This window comes from Panthera pardus, unplaced genomic scaffold (assembly GCF_024362965.1).
Source record: "Panthera pardus isolate Hobbes unplaced genomic scaffold, ASM2436296v1 HiC_scaffold_13, whole genome shotgun sequence".
Classification (NCBI taxonomy): Eukaryota; Metazoa; Chordata; class Mammalia; order Carnivora; family Felidae; genus Panthera; species Panthera pardus.
Genome location: NW_026526688.1, coordinates 149,873,642 through 149,901,036, shown reverse-complemented (window position 1 = coordinate 149,901,036; position 27,395 = coordinate 149,873,642). Strand labels below are relative to the sequence as shown.

General features: G+C 35.8%; 1 protein-coding gene across 4 annotated transcripts in view; it reads right to left on the bottom strand.

Moving 5' to 3' along the window:
• Positions 1 to 27,395, bottom strand: part of CENPC (centromere protein C) — an 81,378-nt gene that overhangs the window by 52,533 nt on the left and 1,450 nt on the right. For all 4 annotated transcript variants that reach the window (XR_002085601.2, XM_019468561.2, XM_019468557.2 and 1 more), the window contains exons 2-8: positions 24,333 to 24,379; positions 19,169 to 19,239; positions 18,357 to 18,451; positions 13,615 to 13,720; positions 7,902 to 8,187; positions 6,759 to 6,974; positions 3,317 to 3,930 (exon numbers count right to left, since the gene is read on the bottom strand). Coding sequence is in view for 3 of the 4 variants with exons in the window: in XM_019468561.2 (XP_019324106.2) it covers positions 3,317 to 3,930; positions 6,759 to 6,974; positions 7,902 to 8,187; positions 13,615 to 13,720; positions 18,357 to 18,451; positions 19,169 to 19,239; positions 24,333 to 24,379 (1,435 nt within the window). In the remaining variant the exon portion in view is untranslated. The remainder of the gene's footprint in view (positions 1 to 3,316; positions 3,931 to 6,758; positions 6,975 to 7,901; positions 8,188 to 13,614; positions 13,721 to 18,356; positions 18,452 to 19,168; positions 19,240 to 24,332; positions 24,380 to 27,395) is intronic.

Below are 27,395 nucleotides of genomic sequence, written 5' to 3'. Positions count from 1 at the left end.
AAAGGGCCCACAGTTGAGACAGAAGTTTGTTCACAGAACTGAAAGAAATTCATTATAAAGCAACCCAGGAGATGAATCTGGAGAGTATTAAGAAGCCAGAGGGTTTGTGCATAAACTGCTACAATAATCTAAGAAATAAATGACTCTAACTTGGCTAAAAAGAATAGCAAGAGGCATGGAGAGAAGTAACAGATATGAAAGCTACTTAGGGAGAAGTCAAAAGACTTAATTAACTTTATACGGGTTGCTAAGTAAAGAAAAGACAAGTTAAAGATGATTCGAGTTTCCTTTCTGAGCTATTAGATTTATTATGGTCCCATTTATGAAGACAGGAAAACAAAAGAAGGAGAAGTTTGGGAGAATTTAGTTTCCAACACATTCAGTTTAAGAAGCCTGAGAGACATCAAAACTGGAAAAGTCCACTGCCTCAAAATAAATCATCAGTTTAGGCATTACAAATCTGTCAAGTGCCTTTTTGTTGTTGTTTTTTTTTAATGCTTATTTCTTTTTGAGAGAGAGAGACAGAGTTCGAGGAGCAGGGAAGGGGCAGAGAGAGATGGAGACAGAATCCAAAGCAGGCTCCAGACTCTGAGCTGTCAGCAGAGAGCCTGATGAGGAGCTTGAACTCACGAGCCACGAGATCATGACCTGAGCCAAAGTCTGACGCTTAACCAACTTAGCCACCCAGGCGCCCCTGTCAAGTGCCTTTTGAATTAAAAAAAAAAAAAAAAAAAATCTTCAGAGTAAAAATATCTTTGGACTTAAATTATCTTCATATTATTAGTCTTTGAAAACTGATATGGTTGGCAGAATAATGGCCTCCCAAAGATGTACTCACCCAACCCACAAATCTGTGAAAATATTACCTTACATGGCAAGAGACTTTGAGGAAATGATTAAGGTTATAAACCTTAAAACAGGGAGATTATCCTGAATTATCTAGGCTGGCCCAATCTATTTACATGTGTTCTTAGAAGTAGTGGTCAGAAAGATGGGACAATGGAAGACACAAAAAAAATTGGAAATGCGAGAAGGCTGGTATTGCTGGCTTTGAGGATGAAAGAAGGGAGCTATGATTCAAGGAATAGAAGCAACTTCAAGAGGCTGGAAAAGATAAGGATACAGATTCTCTCCTAGAATTATCAGAAACAAAAGACACCTTGTCAACACATTGATTTTAGTCCAGTGAGATCAATTTCAGATTTCCAACCCAAAGAACTATAATAAATGTATGTGGTTTTAAGTCACTAAGTATGGGGTAATTTGTTATGACAGTGATAGAAAATTAATTGGTAATTAATCAGACATTATATTCACTAACCAATCTAGATAAGGAAGAATTTAATATAACTGAAAATTAGCGTGAAGAATTTTGCATTCAATAAATGTTTAACACTCATAATTAGAGTCTCCTTCAAGTATACTTTCTTGATACAATGTTTCTTCCTAAGAACTTATGGATAAATAAAAATTTTGTACCTTCAAATTTTATGAATTCATATTCTACTTAAGGGACTAATAAGAAAAAAAAAATTCCTATAATATAATCTCGGTTTAGTCAGATTCTTTATATTTTCTTCAAATAGCCAGCTGCTAATGAGAAAGTAAAGGAAGAACAAAAAAAAAAAAAAAAAAAAAAAAGGAAGGGACGAAGCGGGTGGGGGGGGGGAGGGAGGAAGAAGGAAGGAAGGAAGGAAGGAAGGGAAGGAAAGAAGGAAGGAAGGAAAAATAATTCCAACAAAAATCACCTGGGACATGTCAGGCATTTACAAAAGAGGTCCACAAAATAGAGAAGGTAGTTTTCCCCTTTATTTTAAGCAGAATTTTTCAAGTACACAAAGGTACACATGGACAAAACTATTATTTCAGGTAATATAAAGTCTATGATATAGATTACACAAAAAGAAAGCTAAAATAATTAGGTAATTATTAAAGTGGAATTTCTTTTCACAACAACTAGCTTAAATACTGTGCTTTAATATACTTTCTCCCAGGGGTGCCTGGGAGTTAGTTGAGCTTCCAACTTCAGCTCAGGTCATGATCTCATAATTTGTAAGTTCAAGCCCCACATCAGGCTCTATGCTGACAGCTCAAAGCCTGGAGCCTACTTCAGATTCTGTGTCTCCCTCTCTCCCTGCCCCTCCCCTGCTCACGCTCTCTCTCTCTAAGTAAACATTAAAAAAAAAAAATTAATATACTTTCTCCCTTCTGTATCAGCAATACAGTATAGTCATCTAGAATCTCTAAGTACATAAAAAATTCTGTTGAATAGAATTTTCTGGTTAATAGTTTTTCCAATTGAGCATCAAAAGCATTTTTACTTCAAAACTTCTTAATAGTGTTGAAAAAATATGGGCTCTACGATGGGACAGATCCTGAGCCAGCATATTTTAACCATGAGCATTTTCTAATTTATGGGATTGTCAAGAAGGATTAAATTATGTTATGTACACCTAAAGTGTCTAATACATTTGTTAAGTGCTTTCCATTCCATTAACTAAAGAAATTCTATAAGAATGACGATCTTTTTTATTACTTAAAAAGTGGTACAAAGAAAATAGATAGATCTAGAAGACACTGCCATCATTATACCTCAATCACTATAAAATGGGTAGCCATGTAACGAGAGTAACCACACTTCAGATTGAGAGAATCCCAGTTTATGCTTCCTGTCCTGACATTCCTCTCATTCTCAAGTGTCCCAGTTTGGATGATAAATAATATAGTGATCCAAGATAAAAAGACCTATTGAGCTATTAGTTAGATAACTGTTCTGTGTGATTCCATTATTGTCCTGTGAATGTACAGGCATACCTGTTGGTCTACAGATACTACTGGATTGATTTTTTTTAATGGCAATAATTGTGTCTTACTAATCTTTGTAATTTCAGTGTCTAATGCAGTGTCTGGCAATTGAGTGAATATTAGATAAATGAGTATAGATGAATACTAAAATGATATAAAAGAGTATAATGTTTTATCCTATAAGAAATACTCCCATACTACCCTGGGTTTTTTTCCCCAGTTTATATTTTAATAAACCTCTAAGAATACATGATGCTGTCTTATTCATATTCTGGTAACCACCTGATTTACGGGCCTTTCCCCTTCACTTCTTCCTTTACATGTGCACCATCTTAGAAGCTACACAAAACTCAAGTGACTCAGAATTGAATTATATGTAAAACAGACATTCTAGAAAAGAGCCTACAGATTTAGGTTTACTTTGCCTACTTTCCAAAGCTAAATAGAAATAGTATAAAAACATAAAGCAGTAGAATAATGTTCATAGTTATACTTAATATAAAACACTTACCTACGGGCAGCACCTGTTTTTTGGAAACGGCAACATTTATCGTATCTTCACACTCTTCCATATTTCTGTCTGAATTTCTTTGTAACTTATCTTGGGTGATATGTGACATATTTGTATTTTTATCTTTAGATTGTTCTGTATCAACCTGTTCTTCAAGTACATTGGCCTTAAATTTTCTTCTCTGTTTTTGTCTTATAGTCCTTCTGTTTCCAGATGATTTCTCTGCATTCTCATAATACAGTTCATAGTTTGTAGATCTACAATGATTTTCCATTTCATTTGACAAAGCACAACCCTTATTCACTCCTTTTTGTTCAGAGGGCTGAGATCTCCCTACTGGGTGAGCTTTGCCAGAACGTTTGTCACTTGTCAAATCTGCAGTTGATACACTGTGATGTTTTTCTTTTGACTTTTTACTTTGAAGAAGTGCAGTGTTCTCTGCAGGGGTTACTGTGCATTGTTTCAGAGGCCCCGCCCTTCTGGGTATAGTAATCCAAGATGTACTGGCAAAACTTCTTTCTGATTCATCAATTATAAATTCATCCTCTAACAACTTTAGATCATTTGAAGGAGATGAATGAGGTGGAGCAGTTGCTATATGCCTAACAACAGGACTAAAACAGAATGTTACAATAAATAATAACTCAAAAAAGAAAGTTTTTACCTTTGCTTTCTGGAAGAAAGTAAAATAATCTGTGTAGGAATAAAATCTATGTTTCTTTTAAAGAACAGTTCACATCTCAATTTTCCCTTACCCTTGAAAATCCCTCTCCTTTTACATTTCTATAATACCATTATACTCATTTATAATACTAATGAGATCAAAGAAAATTTAGAGCTTCAAGAGAGCCTAGACATCAACTAATTTAATGTTTCATTATATATATATATCAAAAAGTTGAAACCCAGAAATGTGTTAAATATAGCTCAGATACACTGACTGACAGTCCCAAATGCATGCTGTTATTATATATAATGTTATACTAATCATATGTTTGTATAGATGTATACAGATCTCTTAGGGCCCAGATTTCTTCACATCCAAAACAAGATTATTTCCTTCAAATCTAATACTCTAAGAAAACACTAGTAAATTTTACATTAAATTATATTATGTAAAAATTCACTCCAAGTTTGAATAATTCACACATTTTCAAATTTAACATTGTAATCATGGTACAGAAATAAATGTAATGTATCTAGAAAGGTAAACAATTGGGATTAAACAGCATCTTTTCCAATTAGCTGAGAAAGCTTTCTGGAGAATGAAGGAATTATTCAAAGGAATAGTAATCTGATGGTACTCTTTTGCATTTCCTTCCTTTTTAAAGCAACAGCCTCAAGCAAACCAGGTACTGAAGTGAGACATGCATAAATAAAAACTTAGGGTAAACATCCAAACTCCAAAGCTAGCACATGCACTCCTGTTTCTGCCTTTTTCACTTGAGTAAGGATGCTTAACCATTCTTACACATAAAAGAAGCAAAGCTAGAATGGAAGAATTAGATTACTATGTTTTTTCTGTCTTTTCATTAATAAGATATACAAAAAGATTATGAAATGAAAATGCCTTCTCTACTTCTCTAATCTCAAATCTGTGATAAATCTAATAACGTAAATCTTCTAAATATATATACTAAGAAACATACTATCTTCTAATAGGTAGAGCTTTAGCAAGTTTATGTAACTAGAAAATTTTAGAAATCTAATGAAAAACAAAGTCAATATAAATAGAAGACCACAATGAATGAAACAGAAATAGAAATATTAGTTTTCAACATTTAAAGAAATAGGCAATCTGGGGGCCTATTGGGTGGCTCAATTGGGTAGGCCAGTCTGGGTGGCTCAGTTGGTTAAGCATCCGACTTCGGTTCAGGTCATGATCTCGCAGTCCGTGAATTTGAGCCCCGCATTGGGCTCTGTGCTGACAGCTCAAAGCCTGGAGCCTGTTTCAGATTCTGTGGTCTCCCTTTCTCTCTGACCCTCCCCCGTTCATGCTTTCTCTCTGTCTCAAAAATAAATAAACGTTAAAAAGAAATAGCCAATCTGTTATAGATTTGATTTGTTTTATTGTATATAACTCATAATATCTGTTCATTTTTCATAATATACAGAAGTAATGCTAAGAACTTAAAAATTAAGATTTCCCAAACCAGCCAGTAAGAATTCTCTATATCTGCTCCTCTATTCCACTTCAAGGGACTTCCATAATATCAAGATCATTCAAACTGAAGATATGCTTAGGCACAACATTGATACCTGCTCAGACTGAATATTTGTATACTTCCAAAATTCATAAACTGAAACCTAATCCCCACTGGGATGGTATTTGGGGGTGGGGCCTTTATGACAACAGAACACTTATGAATGGAAGTAATACCCTCATAAAAGAAGCAAGCCTCAGAGAGCCCCCTTGTAACCTTCTGCCATATAAGGTTACAGTAAGAAGACAGCCATCCATGAAGTAAGAAGCAGATGTCACCAGGAGAGGAAAAGGAGACTGGCACATGACAAGGGAAAATGGTAGGCCAATACAGGGACAAATGCAAATGTGCATGACCAAGCTGGCAAAAAGAGTTAACTAGGGAGAGTAAAGGCCGTAAACACCAGCTAGTAAATCTGAAGTTTATATAAGCCAGTAGTTCTCAACCCTAGCTGCCATTAATTCTAGTTAACTCTACTGTGCAGCCACAGTTAAGAATCACTGAATCACAGTTAAGAATCAGTTAAAAACCTCTGAAGGTTTTTAAATAGGCGAACAGATTAAAATTTATTTTAGGACTATACATTTATTAACACAAGCAGAAGAAAAGGAAAAAAGACTTAAAACCTGTAATAGTGAAATACACCATGACATAATTCTATTTCTAAATACTGTCTTCATTCTGTGATATCATACAAACTAGAAAGTGCTAATATGGGGCACCTGGGTTGCTCAGTTGGTTAAACATCCGACTGTTGATCCAGACTCAGATCATGATCTCACAGTTCATGGGATGGAGCCCCACACTGGGCTCTGCACTGACAGAGTGGAGCCTGTTGAGGATTCCCACCCTCTCTCTCAAAATAAATTAATAATAAATAAACTCAAAGAAAAGAGAAAAGAGAAAAGAGAAAAGAGAAGAAAAGAGAAGAAAAGAGAAGAGAAGAAAAGAAAAGAAAAGAAAAGAAAAGAAAAGAAAAAAGAGCGAGCTAATGGGCAAAAGAAATGAAAGCTGAATAAACTTATTTTCTTTCACAGTTAACTTAGTATTTATTAAATGATGGTTTTGGAGGTCATTTGCTGGTAAGAAACTACATATTCCTTATAGGTTGGGCACAATTTCAATTAAAATTTGTGCCAATTAAGATTAACTTCTAGTTAAATAGCACTAAGAATCCATGACACTGTTCACAGAATATAAAACCAAACATCTCAAAGGACAGTTTCTTAATAACTCACCTGGATTCACTTTTTCTTTTTACAGTTTCTAAAAACAGTGCTGAAAAACTCTTTTTAGTTTGTGGTTGAACTTCATATTCTGAATCTTGTACTCTTTTCTGAGATGTTCTTGACGATTTCCTCTCTTGCGGTTCTTCTGATACTTTATCCTCTGTTTCTGATAATTCATTTGGTATTTCTACTTTCTTCGAAACATTTTTATCTTCAAAATTTAACCTAAGAGGTAAAAGGACGGCAAGGTGAAGACTGTCAAAATTTGTTCAATTAGGAGTTTTCCTGAATTACCTTTCAGTTAAGAATACAGACCGCTTACAAAATTTTCTACTAGACGTTTATTTAAAATCTGTAAGTGCTGATTTATAATGTCTTAAAATATACAAGGCAAGTGCCCAGGAAAATTAAATGCCTTATTAGTCCATGGGAAAAAGTAAGAGAACAGGCCAAGAAAATCTACAGCTTAGAGCACTAGTTCTCAAACAGTAAAATTTTGAATCATCTGAAGAGTTTAAAATGTAGATTCTTATTCATCAGGACTAGAGAGGGTTTGAAATTCTGCATTTTTAACAAGTTTCCAGATAATGCATTGCTCTAGATACTGAGCCGTAGACCACATTTTGAATAGCAAAATCTTAGAATGTACTTAACTTCTTGGCTCCAAGAATAACACAAGACACCAGACAGATATTAGTTACACTCACTGCAAAGGTCCCAACAGCAAAGGACTTTGAATGATCTACTTTTCTTCTTAAAGGCCAAAATGTAAACCCCAAGAAATAGACATGGGTTTACCACAACTTATCCTCAAAATACTTATCCTTTGTTACCCTAGAAATGACCTGAGACACACCTATCCTTGTAATTACAAATAACATAGAGAAAATACTCTTAGGAGTTATAGAAAATTTATCATTAGAAGAAAATAATTTTTTTCCACAGAAAAGTTTACCCACAAACTTCTCTGAAATATACTGTAAGCTTTCCTATTATTAAATATAAACTGAAATATATGCTCTTCTCCCAATATGTTAATATTCCTCAATACTTGCTATAAAATACATAAAAGACCAAATTACTTACTCTTTAATATAAAAGGTAAAAATTTTTTAAACAGGATGACTATTACTTAAGTAAATAAAAATTCACCTTTTTCTGGTTTTAAGAGAAATCTCTGTACTTGAAGACAATGTATTTTCTGACTTTTCAGAAGTGTAGGTCTTTCTGTTTTGGGCAATAGATGAGACAGCACTTTGAGATACACATGTTTTTGCATCCAAAAGAACGAAAGGTGAACCAACAGATAAGTAAAATTCTTCATCAACTCCACCGTGATGACCTTTTAGTTTTTCACTTGACATTTTTCTTGAGTCAGGTGTATTTTTAGAACCAACATCAGTTGCCAAAATTTGCTGATGAACTTCATGGTCCTGAACTAGAAGAAAATTATATAAAGATATCAAAAAATAATAATATTAGAGCCAAATGTGCTTTTTAAAATTCAGCAAGTTAGAAATGGGTTTTCAAAAGACTTGCAGTTCATTAAGTTTATAATCAAAGATCTATGATCAAAATATGCAAGTGCTTTAAAAGTTCTAATTTATGAAATTAATGAATGTGAAGATGTATTCAATCCATGCTCTGAAGTTCTGAAATGACAAAAATTCTCAACAGAAATTCACAATTCTATGGAAAGTCAATTTACTCAAGATTTGAATAAATCTATACACAGCTAAAATAATAAAGTAATCTTAGAGAATTATGACATTTGATCTTTAGGTCAGTAAATTTAGTGGGGATGCCTGGGTGACTCAGTTGGTTAAATGTCTGACTCTTGATTTTGGCTCAGGTCATGATCTCACGGTTTGTGGGATACAGCCCTGCATCAGCCTCTGGGCAGACATCGTGGAGCCTGCTTGGGATTCTCTCTCTCTCACTCTCTCTCTGCCCCTCCCCCACTTGCTCATGCTCTCTCTCTCTCTCAAAATAAATAAATAAACTTTAAAAAAATAAGTCAGTAAACTAGGGCAGCTAAATGACCACATTTGTACATATACATACACATATAGAGACATAACAGATATGTACAGAGATACATAAAAAATTATATGTACATATATAAAGATATACATAAAATATATTCTTTATACATAATATTTGTATACATATACATACATATATATACATACCTTTATATATTTATACACACACTCTATTCTCTTAGCCGTATGCCTCCAAATGTCAAAAAAAAGTAGAACTGCTGGGGAGTATTCATATTGATTTATATCCTTAACAAGCAAATATTAAAAATTTTAAATACAATCAAAAAAGGGCTTTTGGAAGATTTATGGAACAAGACAGCATACTCAGCTTTCCCTGCTTTTCCCTCTAAATTCCCTGGTAATTACCCATGAAACAATAAGAGAACTCTGAAAGCTGGAAGGGAAAAGGAGTATTTGCTAGGAACCTCAAGCCTTAAGCCACCAAAGACAATATGATGAATCCCTTGGGTTTTCTTTTAATCTCCCGTGTACCCCCAGACTGAGTTCTAGAGATTCCTGCGATCCAGAACCACCAGTAGGCATAGGAGAAAAAATAGCCTACGTTCTCTGGCCAATAGACTTGCAGAAAGGAAACACAACAAAGACCTAATGGGGAACCCCAACACCCATTCCACAACTTGGGCCACTAACTACTCCATTCTGCAGTGGCAGTGTCAGAGCAGCAAAGACTCAGGCCCCACTCCATAAGTTCTATAGGACAGCAGTAGCAGAGGAGCAAAGTACTGGACTAACCCTGTGCCTGGACCAACCTAGTCTCCAGTTAACAATCAAGAATAGCAGGCTATATGATCCACAAAGAGCTGCAGAATACTAAAGGCTTTTACCTTCCCAACCACTGCTTCCCAGACCAAGGTGACATTCTGAACCACAGTTAGTACACCCCAGGCCTTGCTTCACAACAAGGGCACCAATGGACAGTCTAAACTACGGCAGGAAAAACATAAAAGAATCCTACACCCCCATCCTGTCCTCCACCTGTCTCAAATTTAAGGAGATCCAATCCCAACAGCTTCTGACCCCAGCCCCGACGTGAGTGAATGAGGACATGGGGTACCAAGGAAAGCACCTTCCATTCACTTGACACAGCACCAGCAAGAACTGACCTGGAATCTCAGCAGCATCAGAAAATCAAACAGACCAAAACACCACTGCTTAGGACTCTAACACTTAATTGTCACTAGAAATAAAACCCCCAAAAGTAGGCAAGAACCTACACAATAAACCAAAACAAGGCAACTGTGTGCTATATAAGAAATGATTTAAATACAATCAAGAGTCTATTAAAATAATAACCAAAATGTCAAGAATATAATCAAAATGACTCATTATACAAAACCCAGAAAAACATAACCTGAATAAGAAAAATATCATCAGTGGACACATATGGACAAGATGAATCAAATGCTGGAACTATTTAATAAGAATTTTAAAGCATCCATCATAAAAATGTCTTAACAATTAGTTATAAATTCTCCTGAACAAAAGACCAAAACTCTCAAAGAAATGAGTTACAAAAAAAAAACCAGTGTTTTTAGATTTTAGCTATTCTTATAGGTATGTAGTGGTATCTAATTATTATTTTAATTTAAAATTCCCTAGTGAGGGGCGCCTGGGTGGCTCAGTCGGTTAAGTGGCCGACTTCGGCTCAGGTCATGATCTCGCCGTCCGTGAGTTCGAGCCCCACGTCGGGCTCTGTGCTGACAGCTCAGAGCCTGGAGCCTGTTTCAGATTCTGTGTCTCCCTCTCTCTGACCCTCCCCCGTTCATGCTCTGTCTCTCTCTGTCTCAAAAATAAATAAACGTTAAAAAAAATTTAAAAAAATAAATAAATAAATAAAAAATAAAATTCCCTAGTGACAATGATGAACAAGTCAAAATCACAATGAGATACTACTTCACACCATTAGTATGGCTATTAGTACAAAACACACACACGCACAGAAAATAACGTGTTGGTGAAGATGTAGAGAAATCAGAACCCTTATGCACTGCTGGTAGGAATGTAAAATGATACGGCCACTACAGAAAAGTTTAGTGGCTCCTCAAAAAATTAAAAATATTATTGCTGTATGACTCAATAATTCCTTTGTTGGGTATGTATCCAAAAGAACTGAAAGCAGATACTACAAGAGATATTTGTACACTTACATTCACAGCAGCATTATTCAAAACAGACAAGAAGCGGAAACCACCCAAATGTCCATCAATGGATAAATGAATAAAACAAAATGTGGTAATGTATAGATCTAGATGGTATAATGCTAAGTGAAACAAACCAGTCAGAGAAAGACAAATACCATATGATTTCACTCATATGTGAAATTTAAGAAACAAATGAAATGGGGTGGGGGAGGAAAAACCAAGAAACAGACTTTTTTTAATGTTTATTTATTTATTTTAGAGACAGTGTGTGTGTGAAGGAGGGGCAGAGAGAGACAGGGAGACAGAGAATCCAAGCAGGCTCCACACTGTCAGCACAGAACCCCACACAAGGCCCAAACTCAAGAATCGTGAGATTGTGACCTGAGCCAAAGTTGGAGGCATAACCAACTGAGACACCCAGGCGCCCCAGCAGACTCTTAACCATAAACAACAAAGCAATGGTTTCCAGAAGGGAGGTGGTGGGTGGGGGAATGGGTGAAAGAGGTGATGGGGGTTAAGGAGTGCACTTGCGGGGTGCGTGGGTGGCTCAGTCAGTTAAGCATCCGACTTTGGCTCAGGTCATGATCTCGCAGTCTGTGAGTTCGAGCCCTGCGTCAGGCTCTGTGCTGACAGCTCAGAGCCTGGAGCCTGCTTCCGATTCTGTGTCTTGCTCTCTGTTTGCCCCTCCCCTGCTCATGCTCTGTCTCTCTCGGTCTTAAAAATAAATAAAACAGGGGCGCCTGGGTGGCTCAGTCGGTTAAGCGGCTGACTTCGGCTCAGGTCATGATCTCACGGTCCGTGAGTTCGAGCCCCGCGTCGGGCTCTGTGCTGACAGCTCAGAGCTCAGAGCCTGGAGCCTGTTTCGGATTCTGTGTCTCCCTCTCTCTCTCTGACCCTCCCCCGTTCATGCTCTGTCTCTCTCTGTCTCCAAAATAAATAAACGTTAAAAAAAAATTTAAAAAAAAAAAAAAAAAAAAAAAAAACCAATAAAAAAAAATTAAAAAAAAAAAAGGAGTGCACTTGTGATGAGCACCTGGTGTTGTATGGAAGTATTGAATCACTATATTGTACGCCTGAAACTAGTATTACACTGTATGCTAATTGGAATTTAAATAAAAACTTAAGATGAAAGCTAGGATACTACATATACCACAACAAGAAAAGCCATAAAAATCACACATTTGACAATTAAAATAAAAAATCGTACTCATCAGGGCACCTGGGTGGCTCAGTCAGTTAAGTGTGGGCCTTCAGCTCAGGTCACAATCTCATGGTTCATGAGTTTGAGCCCTGCATCAGGCTCTGAGCTGACAGCACAAAGCCTGCTTCAAATCCTCTGTCCCTTTCCCTGCTCACATGCTCTCTCTCTCTCTCTCTCAAAAATAAACATTCTCCAAAAATCATACTCATCATATGGTTAAAGATACTATAAACAAAATATACAACTGTCGAGGGACCATTTGGAAAAATATCTGCCACACAAATTACAGATAAACAGAGAGACTCAATTCAAAGACCTCTCATAAACAAGAAAAAACTAATAGGCAAAGGATATGAATAGACAACTCAGATAAAAGGAAATTCAAATAGCCAGTAAATATATAAAAACAGTGCTCAAATTCAGTGGTGATGACAGACATAGACACTAAGTGACAATGAGATCACGTAATACTATCTAAATGGCAAAAAGAATAAAACAGTAAATGATCAGGTAAAAGGTACTTGCCTATACTGTAAAAGAAAACAGGTGTAAAAGAAAATCGTAAAGCCTCTTCTGAAAGCATGCATGCACATGCACTCACACATGCAAGCACACACACACATTTACATAGGTTTTCATTCCAAAGTTACCTCAGCAGGATGATGGCAGTAACAATCAGTAGCACTTTTTTAATCTTTGAGGCTTACCTCAAAAGAAGGACTCTTCTAATTTGAAAAGCATTAATAAAGTAAACTTTTAAAAAAGTTGCAGCACATACAAATAATTAAGAAAAATGAACAAAAGGAGAATAGAGACAAAGAACACTGACCATGTATGCACAAATATTGAATCATGTTGGGTACCTGAAGCTAATATGTTATATGTCAATTATAACTCCCTTTTAATAAAAAAAAAAAAAAAAAAAAAAAAAAGGATGCTCAAAAGCCGATGGAAAGGTCCATGTGAGAAGGAATTAAGGCTTCCTGCCCACGAGTGAGTCATCTTAGAAACATACCCATAGCCCCTGTCAAGGCTTTTGATGACTGCAACCATGGCCAACATCTTGACTGCCACCTAATGAGAGATTTCAACCTACAATCATCTAACTAAGCTGCTTCTCAATTTTGACCCACAGAAACTGTGTGAGATAATATTAATTGTTCAGGAAAAAAAAAAAAAAAGACAAATCTATTTGAAAATTCTTAAAGCTACAGTCCCTGTAATAATTCTTAATGTCTCTTACCAGATCATAGTAATCAATGTTCCTATCACTAAAATAAAGAAATAAGTAATCAAAAAAAGTTTATCATTCATGTTTAAAAAAACAAAAACAAAAACACTGACCATTCTGCCTGGGCTAATCCATGACCCCGTCACTCAAGCCAATACAGGTAACACCTTCAGCATTTCCTTTTAAATATGTCTAAGCAAATAACACCCATGGGAATGCCACCAACCTGATCTGTTGACAACTTCCCTTGGTTCTACAGTGAACTGCCTAGAGGCTTCTTTCTTCCTTGAAGAAACTGGAACTGACTTTGGATGTGATTTCTGGCACTGAGCCTAAAAGATATACAACATTAGATCTACTCCATTGTATTAGCAATTGAATACATTTGTTTTTAAATTGGAAAAAAAAAAGTTTGGAAAATAATAAAACAGCTGGTAGAGTTATATACTTGAATAACTACTTTAGAAAACAATTTGGCATTATCTAATAAAGTTGAAATTTCATAAATCCTAACATAGAAACAATGCTGCTCTGAACAGCAAAAACCTATCTTGACAGTAAACTGGATAAATTATGATAGACCTATAATATAATATCACACATTCAATAGTGAAATTCATAAATTACAGAATCAGGAATAAATAATTGTTAACAAAAAAAAAACACAAAAAAACAAGCCACAGAAGTAGGTTATAATCCCATTTACACAAAGTTCAAAGTAGAGGCATGTTAAACTATACACACACACACACACACATATTTACATATACATACACACATATATATGTATATACACATATGCATATATACGTATATATATACACACACATGCATATATATATATATATATATATATATATATATATATATATACTATATTTTAGAGATTCACTCACTAGAGGAGTTAACATAGGACACCTGATCATTTAAAGAACTTGCTTACAAGGCTGGCCCTTGACTGGCAGCTGGGAATTTGGCTTTCCGAATATTTCCTCTATTACCAGCTGATTAGGTTGTGCCTACCATGCCAGCCTGCCTAGACTGTATAAAAATGTGATTTATAATGAACACCTGTTTTTTTCCTTCAGGAAGTATAGGATGTTGGTTGGCAGAGGGTACCTAATATAATCAGCCCCCAATAAAAACGGGTTAAGCCTCAGAAGGCTTCCCTGGGCAGAAAGACTATATGCACTTCACTGCTAGAAAGAACAAGTGCACTTTCTGCAGACCCAGTGGGAAGCATAAAAGTCTGACTATAAAATAAAGGATGGGAATGATGAACATAAAATTCAAGATAGTGGTTACCTTTGTGCAGGGAGGAGAGGGAGAAGAACAGGATTAGAAAGGGAAACATTGATGCTGCAAAAGTATTGATTGATACGTCTTACACTAAGGATAAGTACATAAGTGTTCATTTATATTATTTTTAATACCTTATATACATATAGTCTTTTGTACATTTGAAATATATCAAGTCATAAATTTTAAAAATATAGAAAAGGGAAATCTCATTCATACACTGCATGTAGGAAACAAAACTTGTAAACATTTTGCAGAAAAAATAGACAATATTTAACAATTTCATTTGAAATATGCATGTCCTAGAGAAATTCGATTTACAACATGTGCACAAGGAGGCATGAACAAAGGTGTACACTGCTGTAATAATGAATACATGGAAACAACCTAAAACTCTACCAATAGGGGGATATATAAGTAAAGAAGGTCCTGCACTGTTCAGTGAATACATTATAGAACTCAATTACATAAAGAAAGACAAGCAAGCTCTCACTAGTCTCTGTTCCTCTTGAAACCTCATTAGGATTTTTTAAACTGTACAAACCCAGGGCACCTGGGTGGCTCAGTCAGTTAAGGGTCTAACTCTTGGTTTAAGCTCAGGTCATGATCTCACGCATGACTCATATGAGTTTGAGCCCCGCATTGGGCTTTGCACTGACAACATGGAGCTTGCTTAGGATTCTGTCTCCCTCTCTCTGCTCCTCCCCTACTCGCTCACTCTCTCTCTCTCTCTCAAAAATAAACATTTAAAAAATATATATATTTCTTTAAGAAAATAAAAAATAAATAAAATGTATAAATCCAGAAGTATGTAGAGAAAAGAAAAGGGAGTAGATGGGAGATGTCAACAAACTTTGTTTAAGCTAGAAAGCAAATCAGCAGCAACTAATCAGTCCAGAAAGTGGAGAAAGTGCAGAAGGAAACACATTTACGTTTAACCCATAAGATCATTTATTAGAGATGCAAGGCCACTCTAAGAGAGGCTCCAAGTTGGGCCTACGAACAGTGAAGTTGTTAAAAGTATGTATACGAAGTAGTCAAGAGTTGCAGAGCCTCTCCTCTCCCAACTCTGGCATAGTAGATGTTTACTCTTGAGTTTCAGAATCAGAGAGACTATAGACTCAGACACAGATGAAGGTAACAGTAATATAGTAAAAATAGAGATTTTAGGCAGAAGCATTCAAATTGTGCCTTCCCTCTGCTACACGTGGTTGAGAACATTTGTCATTGGAATCAAGCTCCCAAGCAGAAGAGATTTGTTAGAAAAACCTACCAAACCAAGTTAAAAAAAAACAAAAAAAAACCAAAACCTATAGATATTAACACCTGGACATCCACAATGACATGGCTCAGATCATACCACAGTAAAATCTACCAAGGTACAAATTTTATTGTACAACAAGAATTTGCAATCACCATTTTAGTTTCCACTCTTAAATATAAGGAGACCACTAAGATTCACTGGATATCTGACAAAAGGCTCTAAAATAAAAGGAAACAACGAAGGTAAGCAAAAAGGTACTTGCAGGAAACAGAAACTACAAACAAGAAATCTTAATAACAAGGGTTAGAGGAACCTGAAAAAAGCTGTGCTTCCCCATGGTAGACACTCTGTATGGACCAGCTTAAAACCCTCAGCTTTTACCCCAAATTAGTTAATACTCTCAGGGAAAAAAATGACTAATAATCATCAACTCATCTTCTCAAGATTCTTCTCTCTTTGGAATTTTATCTAGATTTTGTTCTTTCCACAGCTCCCATGTCTCTAAAAATATGATGTTTGCATTTCATTCTTTTTAACTAGTTGTTGCAAGAGGAATGTGGCCTATTGCAATTTGTCACATCCTACCTACAAATGAAACCTCTAGCATAACCCTGAGACCAAAGCCCTACAAGAATGTTTTGAGAAAAGAAAAAGACAATACTGTTCATGAACATAGATGCAAATGCCTCAAATACTAGCAAACCAAATCAAAAAAGGTTAATACATATGACCAAGTCAAGTTTATCCCAGAAAACTTAAAAAGTTGATTTAACTTTCAAAAATCAGTATAATTTACCACATTAAAGAAGGTCTCTCAATTCTGAAAGAAATGGATCTGTCTACATTCCTTGGAACCAAAAGGCTATATATAGTTCACCACAGAACAAGGGTTTGAACTGTGCAGGTCCACTTACTCACATTTGTTTGCAATAAATATAGCATAATAACAAAAATGTATTTTCTCTTCCTTATAAATTTCTTAACATTTTCTTTTCTCTAGCTTACTTTATTATAAGAATACAGTATATAATACACATAACATACAAAATACATGTTAACCAATTGTTTACATTATCAGTAAGGCTTCTGGTCAACAGTAGGCTATTAGTAATTAAATATTTGGGAGTCAAAAGTTTTAAGTGGATTTTCAACTAACAAGTGGGTCAGCAACCCTAACCTCTGCATTGTTCAAGGGTCAACTGTATAATTAGATGTTTATACAAATTTCTAGTAAAGCTATTTCTAGCACTACATAATTTTTCTCTCCAATTAGTATTGTGCTTTTGAATAACTTGTCTTTATTCATTAGCTTCACAAACTCTATTTGAAAGTTGGCTATTTTGTAGAGTTAAGTCAACCTATCCTCTTAAGATATGATCTATAAAAGATTGATTCCCAGGGCACCCAGGTGGTTCAGTCAGTTGAGCATGTGACTTTAGCTCAGGTCATGATCTTGTGGTTCATGAGTTTGAGCCCCACACTGAGCTCACTGCTGTTAGTACACAGCCCTCTTTGGATCCTCTGCCCCTCTTTCTCTGCCCCTCCCCAGTTCACACTCTCTCTCTCAAAAATAAATAAACATTAAAAAAAAAAAAAAGAAAAAAAAAGACTGGTGCCCTTATACAGCAATAGATTAACCTCAATATTCAGAAAACAACCAAATTTTCAAATCTGGATTAGGAACTTAAGTCATTGCCTACTTTCCTAAAAACCTAATTTAATTATTATTTTAGGAAAGGTGAAAATAATTTTGTTAAAATTTGGTATTTCTTTTTTTTTTCCCCCAAGGGTTTTGTTTTTTTTTTTTTTTAACATTTATTTATTTTTGAGACAGAGAGAGACAAAGCATGAACGGGGGAGGGTAAGAGAGAGGGAGACACAGAATCTGAAACAGGCTCCAGGCTCTGAGCTGTCAGCACAGAGCCTGACGCGGGGCTCAAACTCACGGACCATGAGATCATGACCTGAGCCGAAGTCGGCCGCCTAACCGACTGAGCCACCCAGGCGCCCCTGTTTTTGTTTTTTTTTATTCATTCTGAGAGAGAGGGAGCACAGAGAGAGAGGGAGAGAGAGAGAATCCCAAGCAGGCTCCACACCAATGAGCCCTATGCGGGGCTCAAACCCACAAACCATGGGATCATGACCTGAGCCGAAATCAAGAGTTAGATGCTCAACTGAGCCACCCAGACACCCCAAAATTTTATAATTCTAAACCCATACCTCCAATTTCAAACACAGGAAATGTCAAGTCAGAATTTTCACAAACCACCTCCAAATTATAGAAAGTCAATGGGAATATAGGATTCCCTTCTAAGAATAAGACTTACAAACAACTAAAATAGATGTAACTATATTGTGTAATGCTTCACTTATTAAAGCTATATCAGCTCTCCTTTTTGACTTACCTCTTTGCTTGATGACTGAATACAAATGTCTTCCATTTTAGGTGTTGAATAAAGCACTGATTTTGTAGAATTTGTGCTAAAATCATTGGTAAGACCTTAAAAAAAGCAAAAAAAAAAAAAAAAAAGTTTAAATGACATATGGTATAAAATCTTTGAGTTATAATTAAAAGAAGCCCTACATGAAATGTGAAGACGTTTGCTGACTCTTTAAACACAATTAGTTTAAATTACATACAAACATCGCTTCAATATTCAAATGTGCCTAGAAGACATCAGGAACTGAAAAAGACAAACAAGATTCTTGAAGAAATAATGAGCCAGCTCTTCTTTCAGAGCTTATATAGAAGAAATATTTTTCCACTCTCTGTGTTTGTTTCTTTGGTTGGCCTATTCTCTTTTTTCAATACCTTCTGATGCTGACAAGCACTTAGAAAAGTTTTTGCAATAATTCACCATTTCTTTAAAATGAACTGCGAATCACCAAACATTCTCTCTTAGGGATCCTAAGAATTCTGCACATTTATTCCCATTACATGAAATACTTTCTCTTGCATAAGATAATTATTTATGGACTTCTAGACCATAGAACTCTAGTGTGACCTAAAGGAAATGACAAATTATGCTCATTTTTGACAGTATTATCCTTAGTGTAACAGAAGGTAAAGGATTGCACATGTTCTCAAAATTCCTGGAAAAACATTTTACATACATTTATTTAAATACTAGAACACATTTGCTGAATTTAATATTAATGAATATCACAAATTTTCATCCAACCCAACCCTCAAGTCCATCTTGAAATGAAGCCTTACTTTTTTCTTCAAAACAATCTTGTAAGATTTCCAGTATGTTTTGGCCTTGCTTCGTATTAATGTCAGGTGCTCTAATAAGAAGGAATGAAGGGAAAATGTCACATATCATTTCCATAAGACACTTGCTATTTATGTTACCATCTACTTTGAAAATTTCATATCTCATTATAAAATGTTATTTTACTTAATGGGAAAAATATCACCTTTACTATGTAAGGACAAAACAAGTACTTGAGTCCAAGAGTTCCCAGAAAAGTATGTGAAGCAGTATGTCATTATGTATAATAACAATTATACTCCTTGAATGAACAGTGACATCTAAAGCCATCTTAGACCACTTTTATATCTAAACAAGAACATCAACATTTTTGAACAAATCCAATCAGTACTAAGACACTTCTTTAATAAAAACTCTATAGTCACAAGTCCTAACAGCTCTAAGTAACAGTCTTCCCTACAAGTTCTCAAATGCACTTTTGATTCAGTATCATTACCCTTAGCAGCTTATGAAACAGTATAAAATTTTAACTGTAATTTCACATGCAGTTGTAAAAAATGTTATAAAGGAGATCCCTTGTTCACTTCATCCCGTTTCCCCCAATGGTAACATTTTGTAAAATTATACTATACAATCACAACCAGGATGCTGATACCAATACAACCCACTAATCTTATTTAGGTTTCTCCAGTTCTACATATACAGTTGACCCTTGAACAAAATTGTTATGAACTGCATGGGTCCACTCATAAACGGATTTTTTTCAGTAAACATATTAGAAAATTTTTTGGAGACCTTCAACAATTAAAAAACTTGCAGGGGCGCCTGGGTGGCGCAGTCGGTTAAGCGTCCGACTTCAGCCAGGTCACGATCTCGCGGTCCGTGAATTCGAGCCCCGCGTCAGGCTCTGGGTTGATGGCTCGGAGCCTGGAGCCTGTTTCCGATTCTGTGTCTCCCTCTCTCTCTGACCCTCCCCCGTTCATGCTCTGTCTCTCTCTGTCCCAAAAATAAATAAAAAACGTTGAAAAAAAAATTAAAAAAAAAAAAAAAAAAAACTTGCAAACCACAAAGCCTAGAAATATAAAAAATATTTAACAAAAAGTTAAGAATGTCATCAATGCATAAAATAGATGTAGATATTAGTAGATACTAGTCTATTTTATCATCTACTACAATAAAATACACACAAATCTATTCTTAGAAGTTAAAATTAATCAAAACTTACATACACAGTACACAGTGCCATTTATAGTCAAGAGATATAAAGACACAGTATTAAATCATAACTGCATAAAATTAATTATAGTTCATGCTATAACACTACTATAATAATTTTGTAGCCACCTCCTGTTGCTATTTTTTTTTAACTTTATTGATTTCTTTTGAGGGAGAGGAGAAAGTGAATGTGAGCGGGGGAGGTGCAGAGAGAGAGGGAAAGAGAGAATTCCAAGCAGGTTCCGTGTTGTCAACGCAGAGCCGAACACAGGCTCAATCCCACGAACCCCGAGATCATGACCCGAGCTGAAATAAAGAGTTGGACGCTTAACTGACTGAGCCATCCAGGAGCCCCCATCTTGTTGCTATTGTGGTGAGCTCCCTTGTTGGTGACTATCCCTTTAAAATGCCCATATAACACTAATCATCTCTGAGTGAACAATTCACCTCTCCAGTAAATTGTGTATTGCAGTAAAAAGTGATTTCTCATACTTCTCCCACTCTTCATCATGTTTAGTGCATTACCATAAATCTTGAGTAACACCAGGGACTCAACAAGGTTACCACTAGTGATGCTGGAGGTGTTCCCAAGAAACAAAAAAATGTCATGACACTACAAGAAAAAGTTGAATTACTTGATATATACCATAGATTGAGGTCTGCAGATATGGTTGCCTGCTACTTCAAGATAAATAAATGCAGCATAAGGACCACTGCCAAAAAAGAAAGGGAAATTCATGAAGCTGTCTTTGTAGGCTAGAGCAGGACAAAACCTTGCACTTTCTGCAAAGTACCTTTTGATCTTGTACGGAACATACAGCTTTTATGTGGATGCAGGAGATGCTATAAAGAAGGCATGATTATGATTCTAATATGGTTTGAGAAAAGTTAAGTCATTACAAAACAACTTAAAGCAAAAGGAAGATGAAAGATCTAAAGCTGGAGAATTTAATACCAGCAAAGGATAGTTTGATAATTTAGAAAGAGATCTGACTTAAAAAATGTCAAGATAAACAGGAAATCAACTTTTGCTGAACGAGAAAGAGGCAGCAGACGAGCTCCCAGATGCCATTAAGAAAATCACTGAGGATCCTCACAAAGGGTATCTCCCTAAACAGATTTTAATGCAGACAAAAGTGTTCTATTCTAGAAAAAAATGCCACAAAGAGCATTTATTAATAAGGAAGAGAAGCAAGCACCATGATTTAAGACAGGAAAGGATAGGCTAATCTCTACTGTTTTGTGCAAATGCAGTCAGGTTTATAATCAGGACTGACCTTATCTATAAGGATGCTAATCCCTAGCTTTGAAGGGGAAGTTAAACACCAGCTGCCAGATTTTTAGTTATACTACAACAAGAAGGCTGGACAATGAGAACCCTTCTTCTGGACTGGTTCTATCAATGCTTTGTCCCTGAAATCAGGGAGTACCCTGACAGTAAGAGACTGTCTTTTAAAGTTCTTTTCATATTGGACAATGCCACTGGACACCCAGAACCACAAGAGTTCAACACAGAAGTGAAAATGGTCTACCCGCCCCAACATAACACCTCTAGATTCGGGGGTCAAAAGGATCTTTAAGACTCATTACACATGGTACTTTAGGGAAAAGTCTGTCAACACTATGGAACAGGAACCCAATAGAGACAACATTATGAAAGTCTGGAAGCATTAAAGCATTGAAGATATCACTGTTACACAGAAGGCTGTGAACACCATCAAGACCGAAACAATAAATTCCTACTAGAAAAAACTGTAGGCAGATGTTGTACATGACTTCACAGGATTTACAACAGAGCAAATCAAGAAAATCATGAACATGGGGCACTGGGATGGCTCAATCAGTTAAAAATCCAACTCTTGACCTCGGCTCAGGTAATGATCTCACAGTCTGAGATGGAGCCCCACCTTGGCTCGGTGCTGGGTGGGAGCCTGCTTAAGATTCTCTCTCTCCCTCTCCACTCCCACCCTCACTCAAGCATGTGCACATGCTCTCTCTCTCTCTGTCTCTCAAAAAAAAAATAATAAATAAATAAAAATTAAAATAAATACATAAAATAAAATCATGAATGAGATTATGGATATGGCAAAAAAGTTTGGGGGTTTCAAGATACAGATTGTGGAGGAATTCAAGAGCTAGTAGACATCACACCAGAGGAATTAACAGAAGATGACTTTATGGAGATGAGCACTTTCACAACAGTACCAGATGATGGGGAAAAAGATATACAAGAAGCACTGCCAGAAAACAAATTGACATTAGACAATCTGGCAGAGGGTTCCCATTATTCAAGACTGCTTTTGACTTCTTTTATAACATAGACCTTAGTTACAGGCATACAGGCACTGAATTAAACAGTGGAAGGATTGGTACCATATAAAAACATTTTTAGACAAATGAAAAAGCAAAGTCAGACAGAAATTATGATGTATTTGCAAAAAGTTCACTGAATGTGCCTGCCTCCCCTTTTACCTCCTCCACCTCTTCCACCTCTGCCACACCTGAAACAGCAAGACCACCTCAACCCTTTCTCCTCCTTCTCAGCCTACTCAGTGTGAAGACGATGAGGATGAAGGTCTTTATGATGGTGCACTTCCACTTAATGAACAGTAAATAATCAGCATGCCGTACCATTAATAAACTGTGTTATGTGTGTATCTTCATGTGAAAATCTAGTTAACTGTACAGCAAGACAGGTAGGAGACATTTTTAAGTCATCATCATCATTGTCTAAGTATTCAGTGTGTAGAACATCATGTGCAAAACTTGAATGAAGTGGGTAAGTGATATTTAACATAAAACTAATAATCTGTTTATTTTCTTACTGTCTTGTAACTTTCTTTTAAAGAAGTACATTACCATACAGCACGCCTGTCATCACAGGTATTTTTTTAAAAAGACTTAACAATGTTTCTAATACTGTATTATGAATATAACTATAATACCATATGCCATACAAATTTTATAATGATTCATTCATTAGTGTACAGACTAGCTACCACGAAACAATCGTATCGATTACACTAGGCTACCATAAAGCAATCATATTGCTTTCATTATCAGTACGTTATACCTATAAATATGAAAATGTGAATTTCTTTTCCACATCACTTTTTCATATTTGATGTCTAGTGTTAGTAATATGTATAACATCTACAGTGTTTTGTATCATATAACTATATCGATGTAGGTAATGACAGATGATGTAGATAATGAGAGAGATGATATATTAATAAAATGTATCAATAAATACAGTACTGTAAAAGTATTTTCTCTTGTGATTTTCTTAATAACATTTTCTATTCTCTACTTTATTAATTGTATTATTGTATTATTTTATGTTATTGGTAAGGCTTCTAGGCAACAGTAGGCTTTTAGTAGCAAGTTTTGGGGGAGTCAAAAGTTGTACGAGGATTTTCAACTGTGCAGGGGTCAGCAACCCTCACCCCTGAGTTGTTCAAGGGTCAACTGTACTCATTTGTGTGTTTCTGTTCCCATTTAATTCTGTGCCATTTATCACATCTATAGGTTCAGGTATCACCACCACAGTCAAGATACTGAACAGTTCCACACCACAAAGATACTTTTTATTTCTTTTTATAATCTATACGCACATTTTCTTTTAGCCCTACCAAATGAGCTCTATCTTTGTAATATTACCATTCAATCCATTCTATAGACTGCTTTCCCCATGGCTGTCACTTATAACTGAGACTACCTCTTCCTGATCCATAATTTATCAGGTGAATTTCTTTTCTCACTGCCATTAAGTAGTCATTACACTGCTTGCGTTAATATTTCTCTGTTAGTATAAAATCACTAAGACGACTATACTTAATCAGTGGGCACAGAAATCATGTTAGACAGAAGTAATTTCTCCCTTCTTCTTTTAAAAATCACTTCCTAAAAATGGAAATAAAAATGACCTTAAAAGTTAAATATGTAACTCACCTGGACGGTCGGCAAAATCTTCTTCTGTAGTCATTTTTGAGATGATCCTGAAAGAAAAGTAAATCATCAAACTGGTGAAAAGTTAAGTTCTTCATTTGTTCATTCAGCAAGTTTTGCTTATTGTCTATTACAGTACCATAAAGAGGAATTCTTCTGGATCAAGTGAAGGAGAACTTGCCTCATATCTACTGTTTCAAAATCTTTGCTTATACTAATTTGTTCACCCTGGGAATCATTCCATCTTCCTCCCCTTACTCCCATACCTTTCCCATCATCAAAACCACAACTATCTGGGCTTCCAATAATTCAGGCTGGTTGATAAGCAGTATCTACTTATCTCCTTTCCTTGCAGGAAGATTCCTCTAAAATAATAGTTAAGGGCTACAATGGCATAGACCAATGAAAAAGACAATGAAGAGAGGACCATCTGTTAACAAATTTAAGAAATTTGTAGAAGATGGAAAATAAATGAAGTATGTTAATTGATATAACAGAATAAAAGCAGTAGCAGACAAAAGTTAGTTCAGAGGATCCAGTCTTTGATGAGGAATAAAGCTGATCTGCCCAGGAGAAAACCATAACAATGCAGAACTACAAAACTCAAAATATGAGGAGGCTAAGAGTGAGAAAGGGAATGAACAGAGTAACAGACTCTCACATCCCCTATCCCTATAAACACAAGTTTAAAAAACTGTATTCTATTGTCTGTCTTAAATATCACCAGCATCTGTGGATCAGGAGACACTCAGAGGTCTCTAAAACAAAACATGAATATCAAGATATAAATTTTAAAAATGGAGAAGAAAAAGGGCCAAGAGAAAACTGATACCAAGAATGAGAAAGAAGAGCATAAGCCAACATACACACTTGTTGAATTATTATGTTGTACACCTAAAACTAATGTAACACTGAGTGTCAACTAGGCTTCTATTTAAAAAAAAAAAAAAAAAAAAAAAAAAGAGAGAGAGAGAGAGAGAAAGAAAAAACTTGAAAAAAACAAAAACAAAAATCCAATTAGTACCTTCAAGAGAGATTTGAAATACTGGACTCATAAAACAAAAGTGATATACTATAAACACTAAACAACTAAATTAAGACCAAGAAAAATTCTTAATAATTAAAAACATGATTGCCTAATGGAGAAAAAGTCTCTTTTAGCAAATGGTGCTGGGAGAACTGGACAGCAACATGCAGAAGAATGAAACTGGACCACTTTCTTTACACCATACACAAAAATAAATTCAAAATGGATGAAAAAACTAATGAAAAAGGAAACCATCAAAATGCTACAGGAGAAAACAGGCAGCAACCTCTTTGACTTCGGCTGCAGCAACATCTGACTTCACTTGTCTCTGAAGGCAAGGGAAATAAAAACAAAAGTGAACCATTGAGACCTCATCAAGATAAAAAGCTTCTGCACAGTAAAGGAAACAATCAACAAAACTAAAAGGCAAACAATGGAATGGGAAAAGATATTTGCAAATGGTGTATCTGATAAAGTGTTCGTATCCAAAATGTATGAAGAATTCACCAAACTCAATACCCAAAAAACAAATAATCCAGTGAAGAAATGGGCAGAAGACAGGAATAGACACTTTTCCAAAGACATCCAAATGGCTAACAGACACATGAAAAGATGCTCAACACCGCTCATTACCGGGGAAATGCAAATTAAAACGACATTTAGATACCACCTTACACCGGTCAGAGTGGCTAAAATTAACTACTCAGCAAACAACAGATGTTGGTGAGGATGTGGAGAAATGGGAACCCTTTTGCATCGTTGGTGGAAATGCAAACCGGCACAGCCACTCTGGAAAACAGTACGAGATTTCTCAAAATATTAAAAATAGGACTACCCTACAACCCAGAAATTGCACTACTAGAAATTTATCCAAAGGATGCAGGAGTGCTGATTCGAAGGGGCACCTGCACCTCAATGTTTATAGCAGTGTTTTCAACAATAGCCAAATTATGGAAAGAGCCCAAATGTCCACTGACTGATGAATGGATAAAGAAGATGTGGTATATATACACAATGGAATACTACTCAGCAACGAAAAAGAATGAATTCTTGCCATTTGACCCAACTAAAATATATGGTTTAAAACAAACAAACAAACAAACAAACAAAAATGAGAATGAGCGGAAAAGCTACAGGCTAGAAAAAAATATCTGAAAAGGACTATTATCCAAAATATGCAAAGAATGTTTAAAACTCAACAATAAGAAAATAAACAACCCAATTAAAAACTAAATGGGCCAAAGACCTTATACCTCAGATAAGATGTACAGATGGCAAAAAAGCATACGAAAAGATGCTCCACATCACATATCATCAGGAAAAAGCACATTAAAAGCCACAATGAGATACCACTGTACCTATTAGAATGACCAAAATCTGAAACACTGACAATTCCAAATGCTGGTAAGGATATGGCACAACAGAAAACTCTCATTTATTTATTTATTTTTTTAATGTTTATTTATTTTTGAGAGCGAGAGAGAAAGAGCATAAGCAGGGGAGAGGCAGAGAGAGAGGGAGACACATGTCCGAAGCAGGCTCCAGGCTCCAAGCTGTCAGCACAGAGCCCGATGCGGGGCTTGAACTCACAGACTGTGAGATCATGACCTGAGCTGAAGTCAGGCGATTAACCGAGCCACCCAGGTGCCCCAACTCTCATTTATTTTTTAATATAAATGGTACAGTCATTTTGGAAGGCAGATTCGGTGGTTTTTACAAAAGTAAACAGACTCTCACCATGACTTAGCAATCATATTGCTTGTTATTTACCCAAAGGAGTTGAAAACTTATGTCCACACAACAATCTGCACAGATGTTTATAGCAATTTTATAACTGCGAAAACTTGAAAGCAACAAGATGTCCTTCACTAGGTAAATGGATAAAGTGTGGTACATCCAGACGATAGCATATCATTGAGCACCAAAAAGAAATGAACTACCAAGCCATGAAAAGACATGAATAAATCTTAAACGCGTCATTCTAAATGAAACAAGTCAATCTGAAAAGGCTATGTATGTATGATTTCAACTATATGACA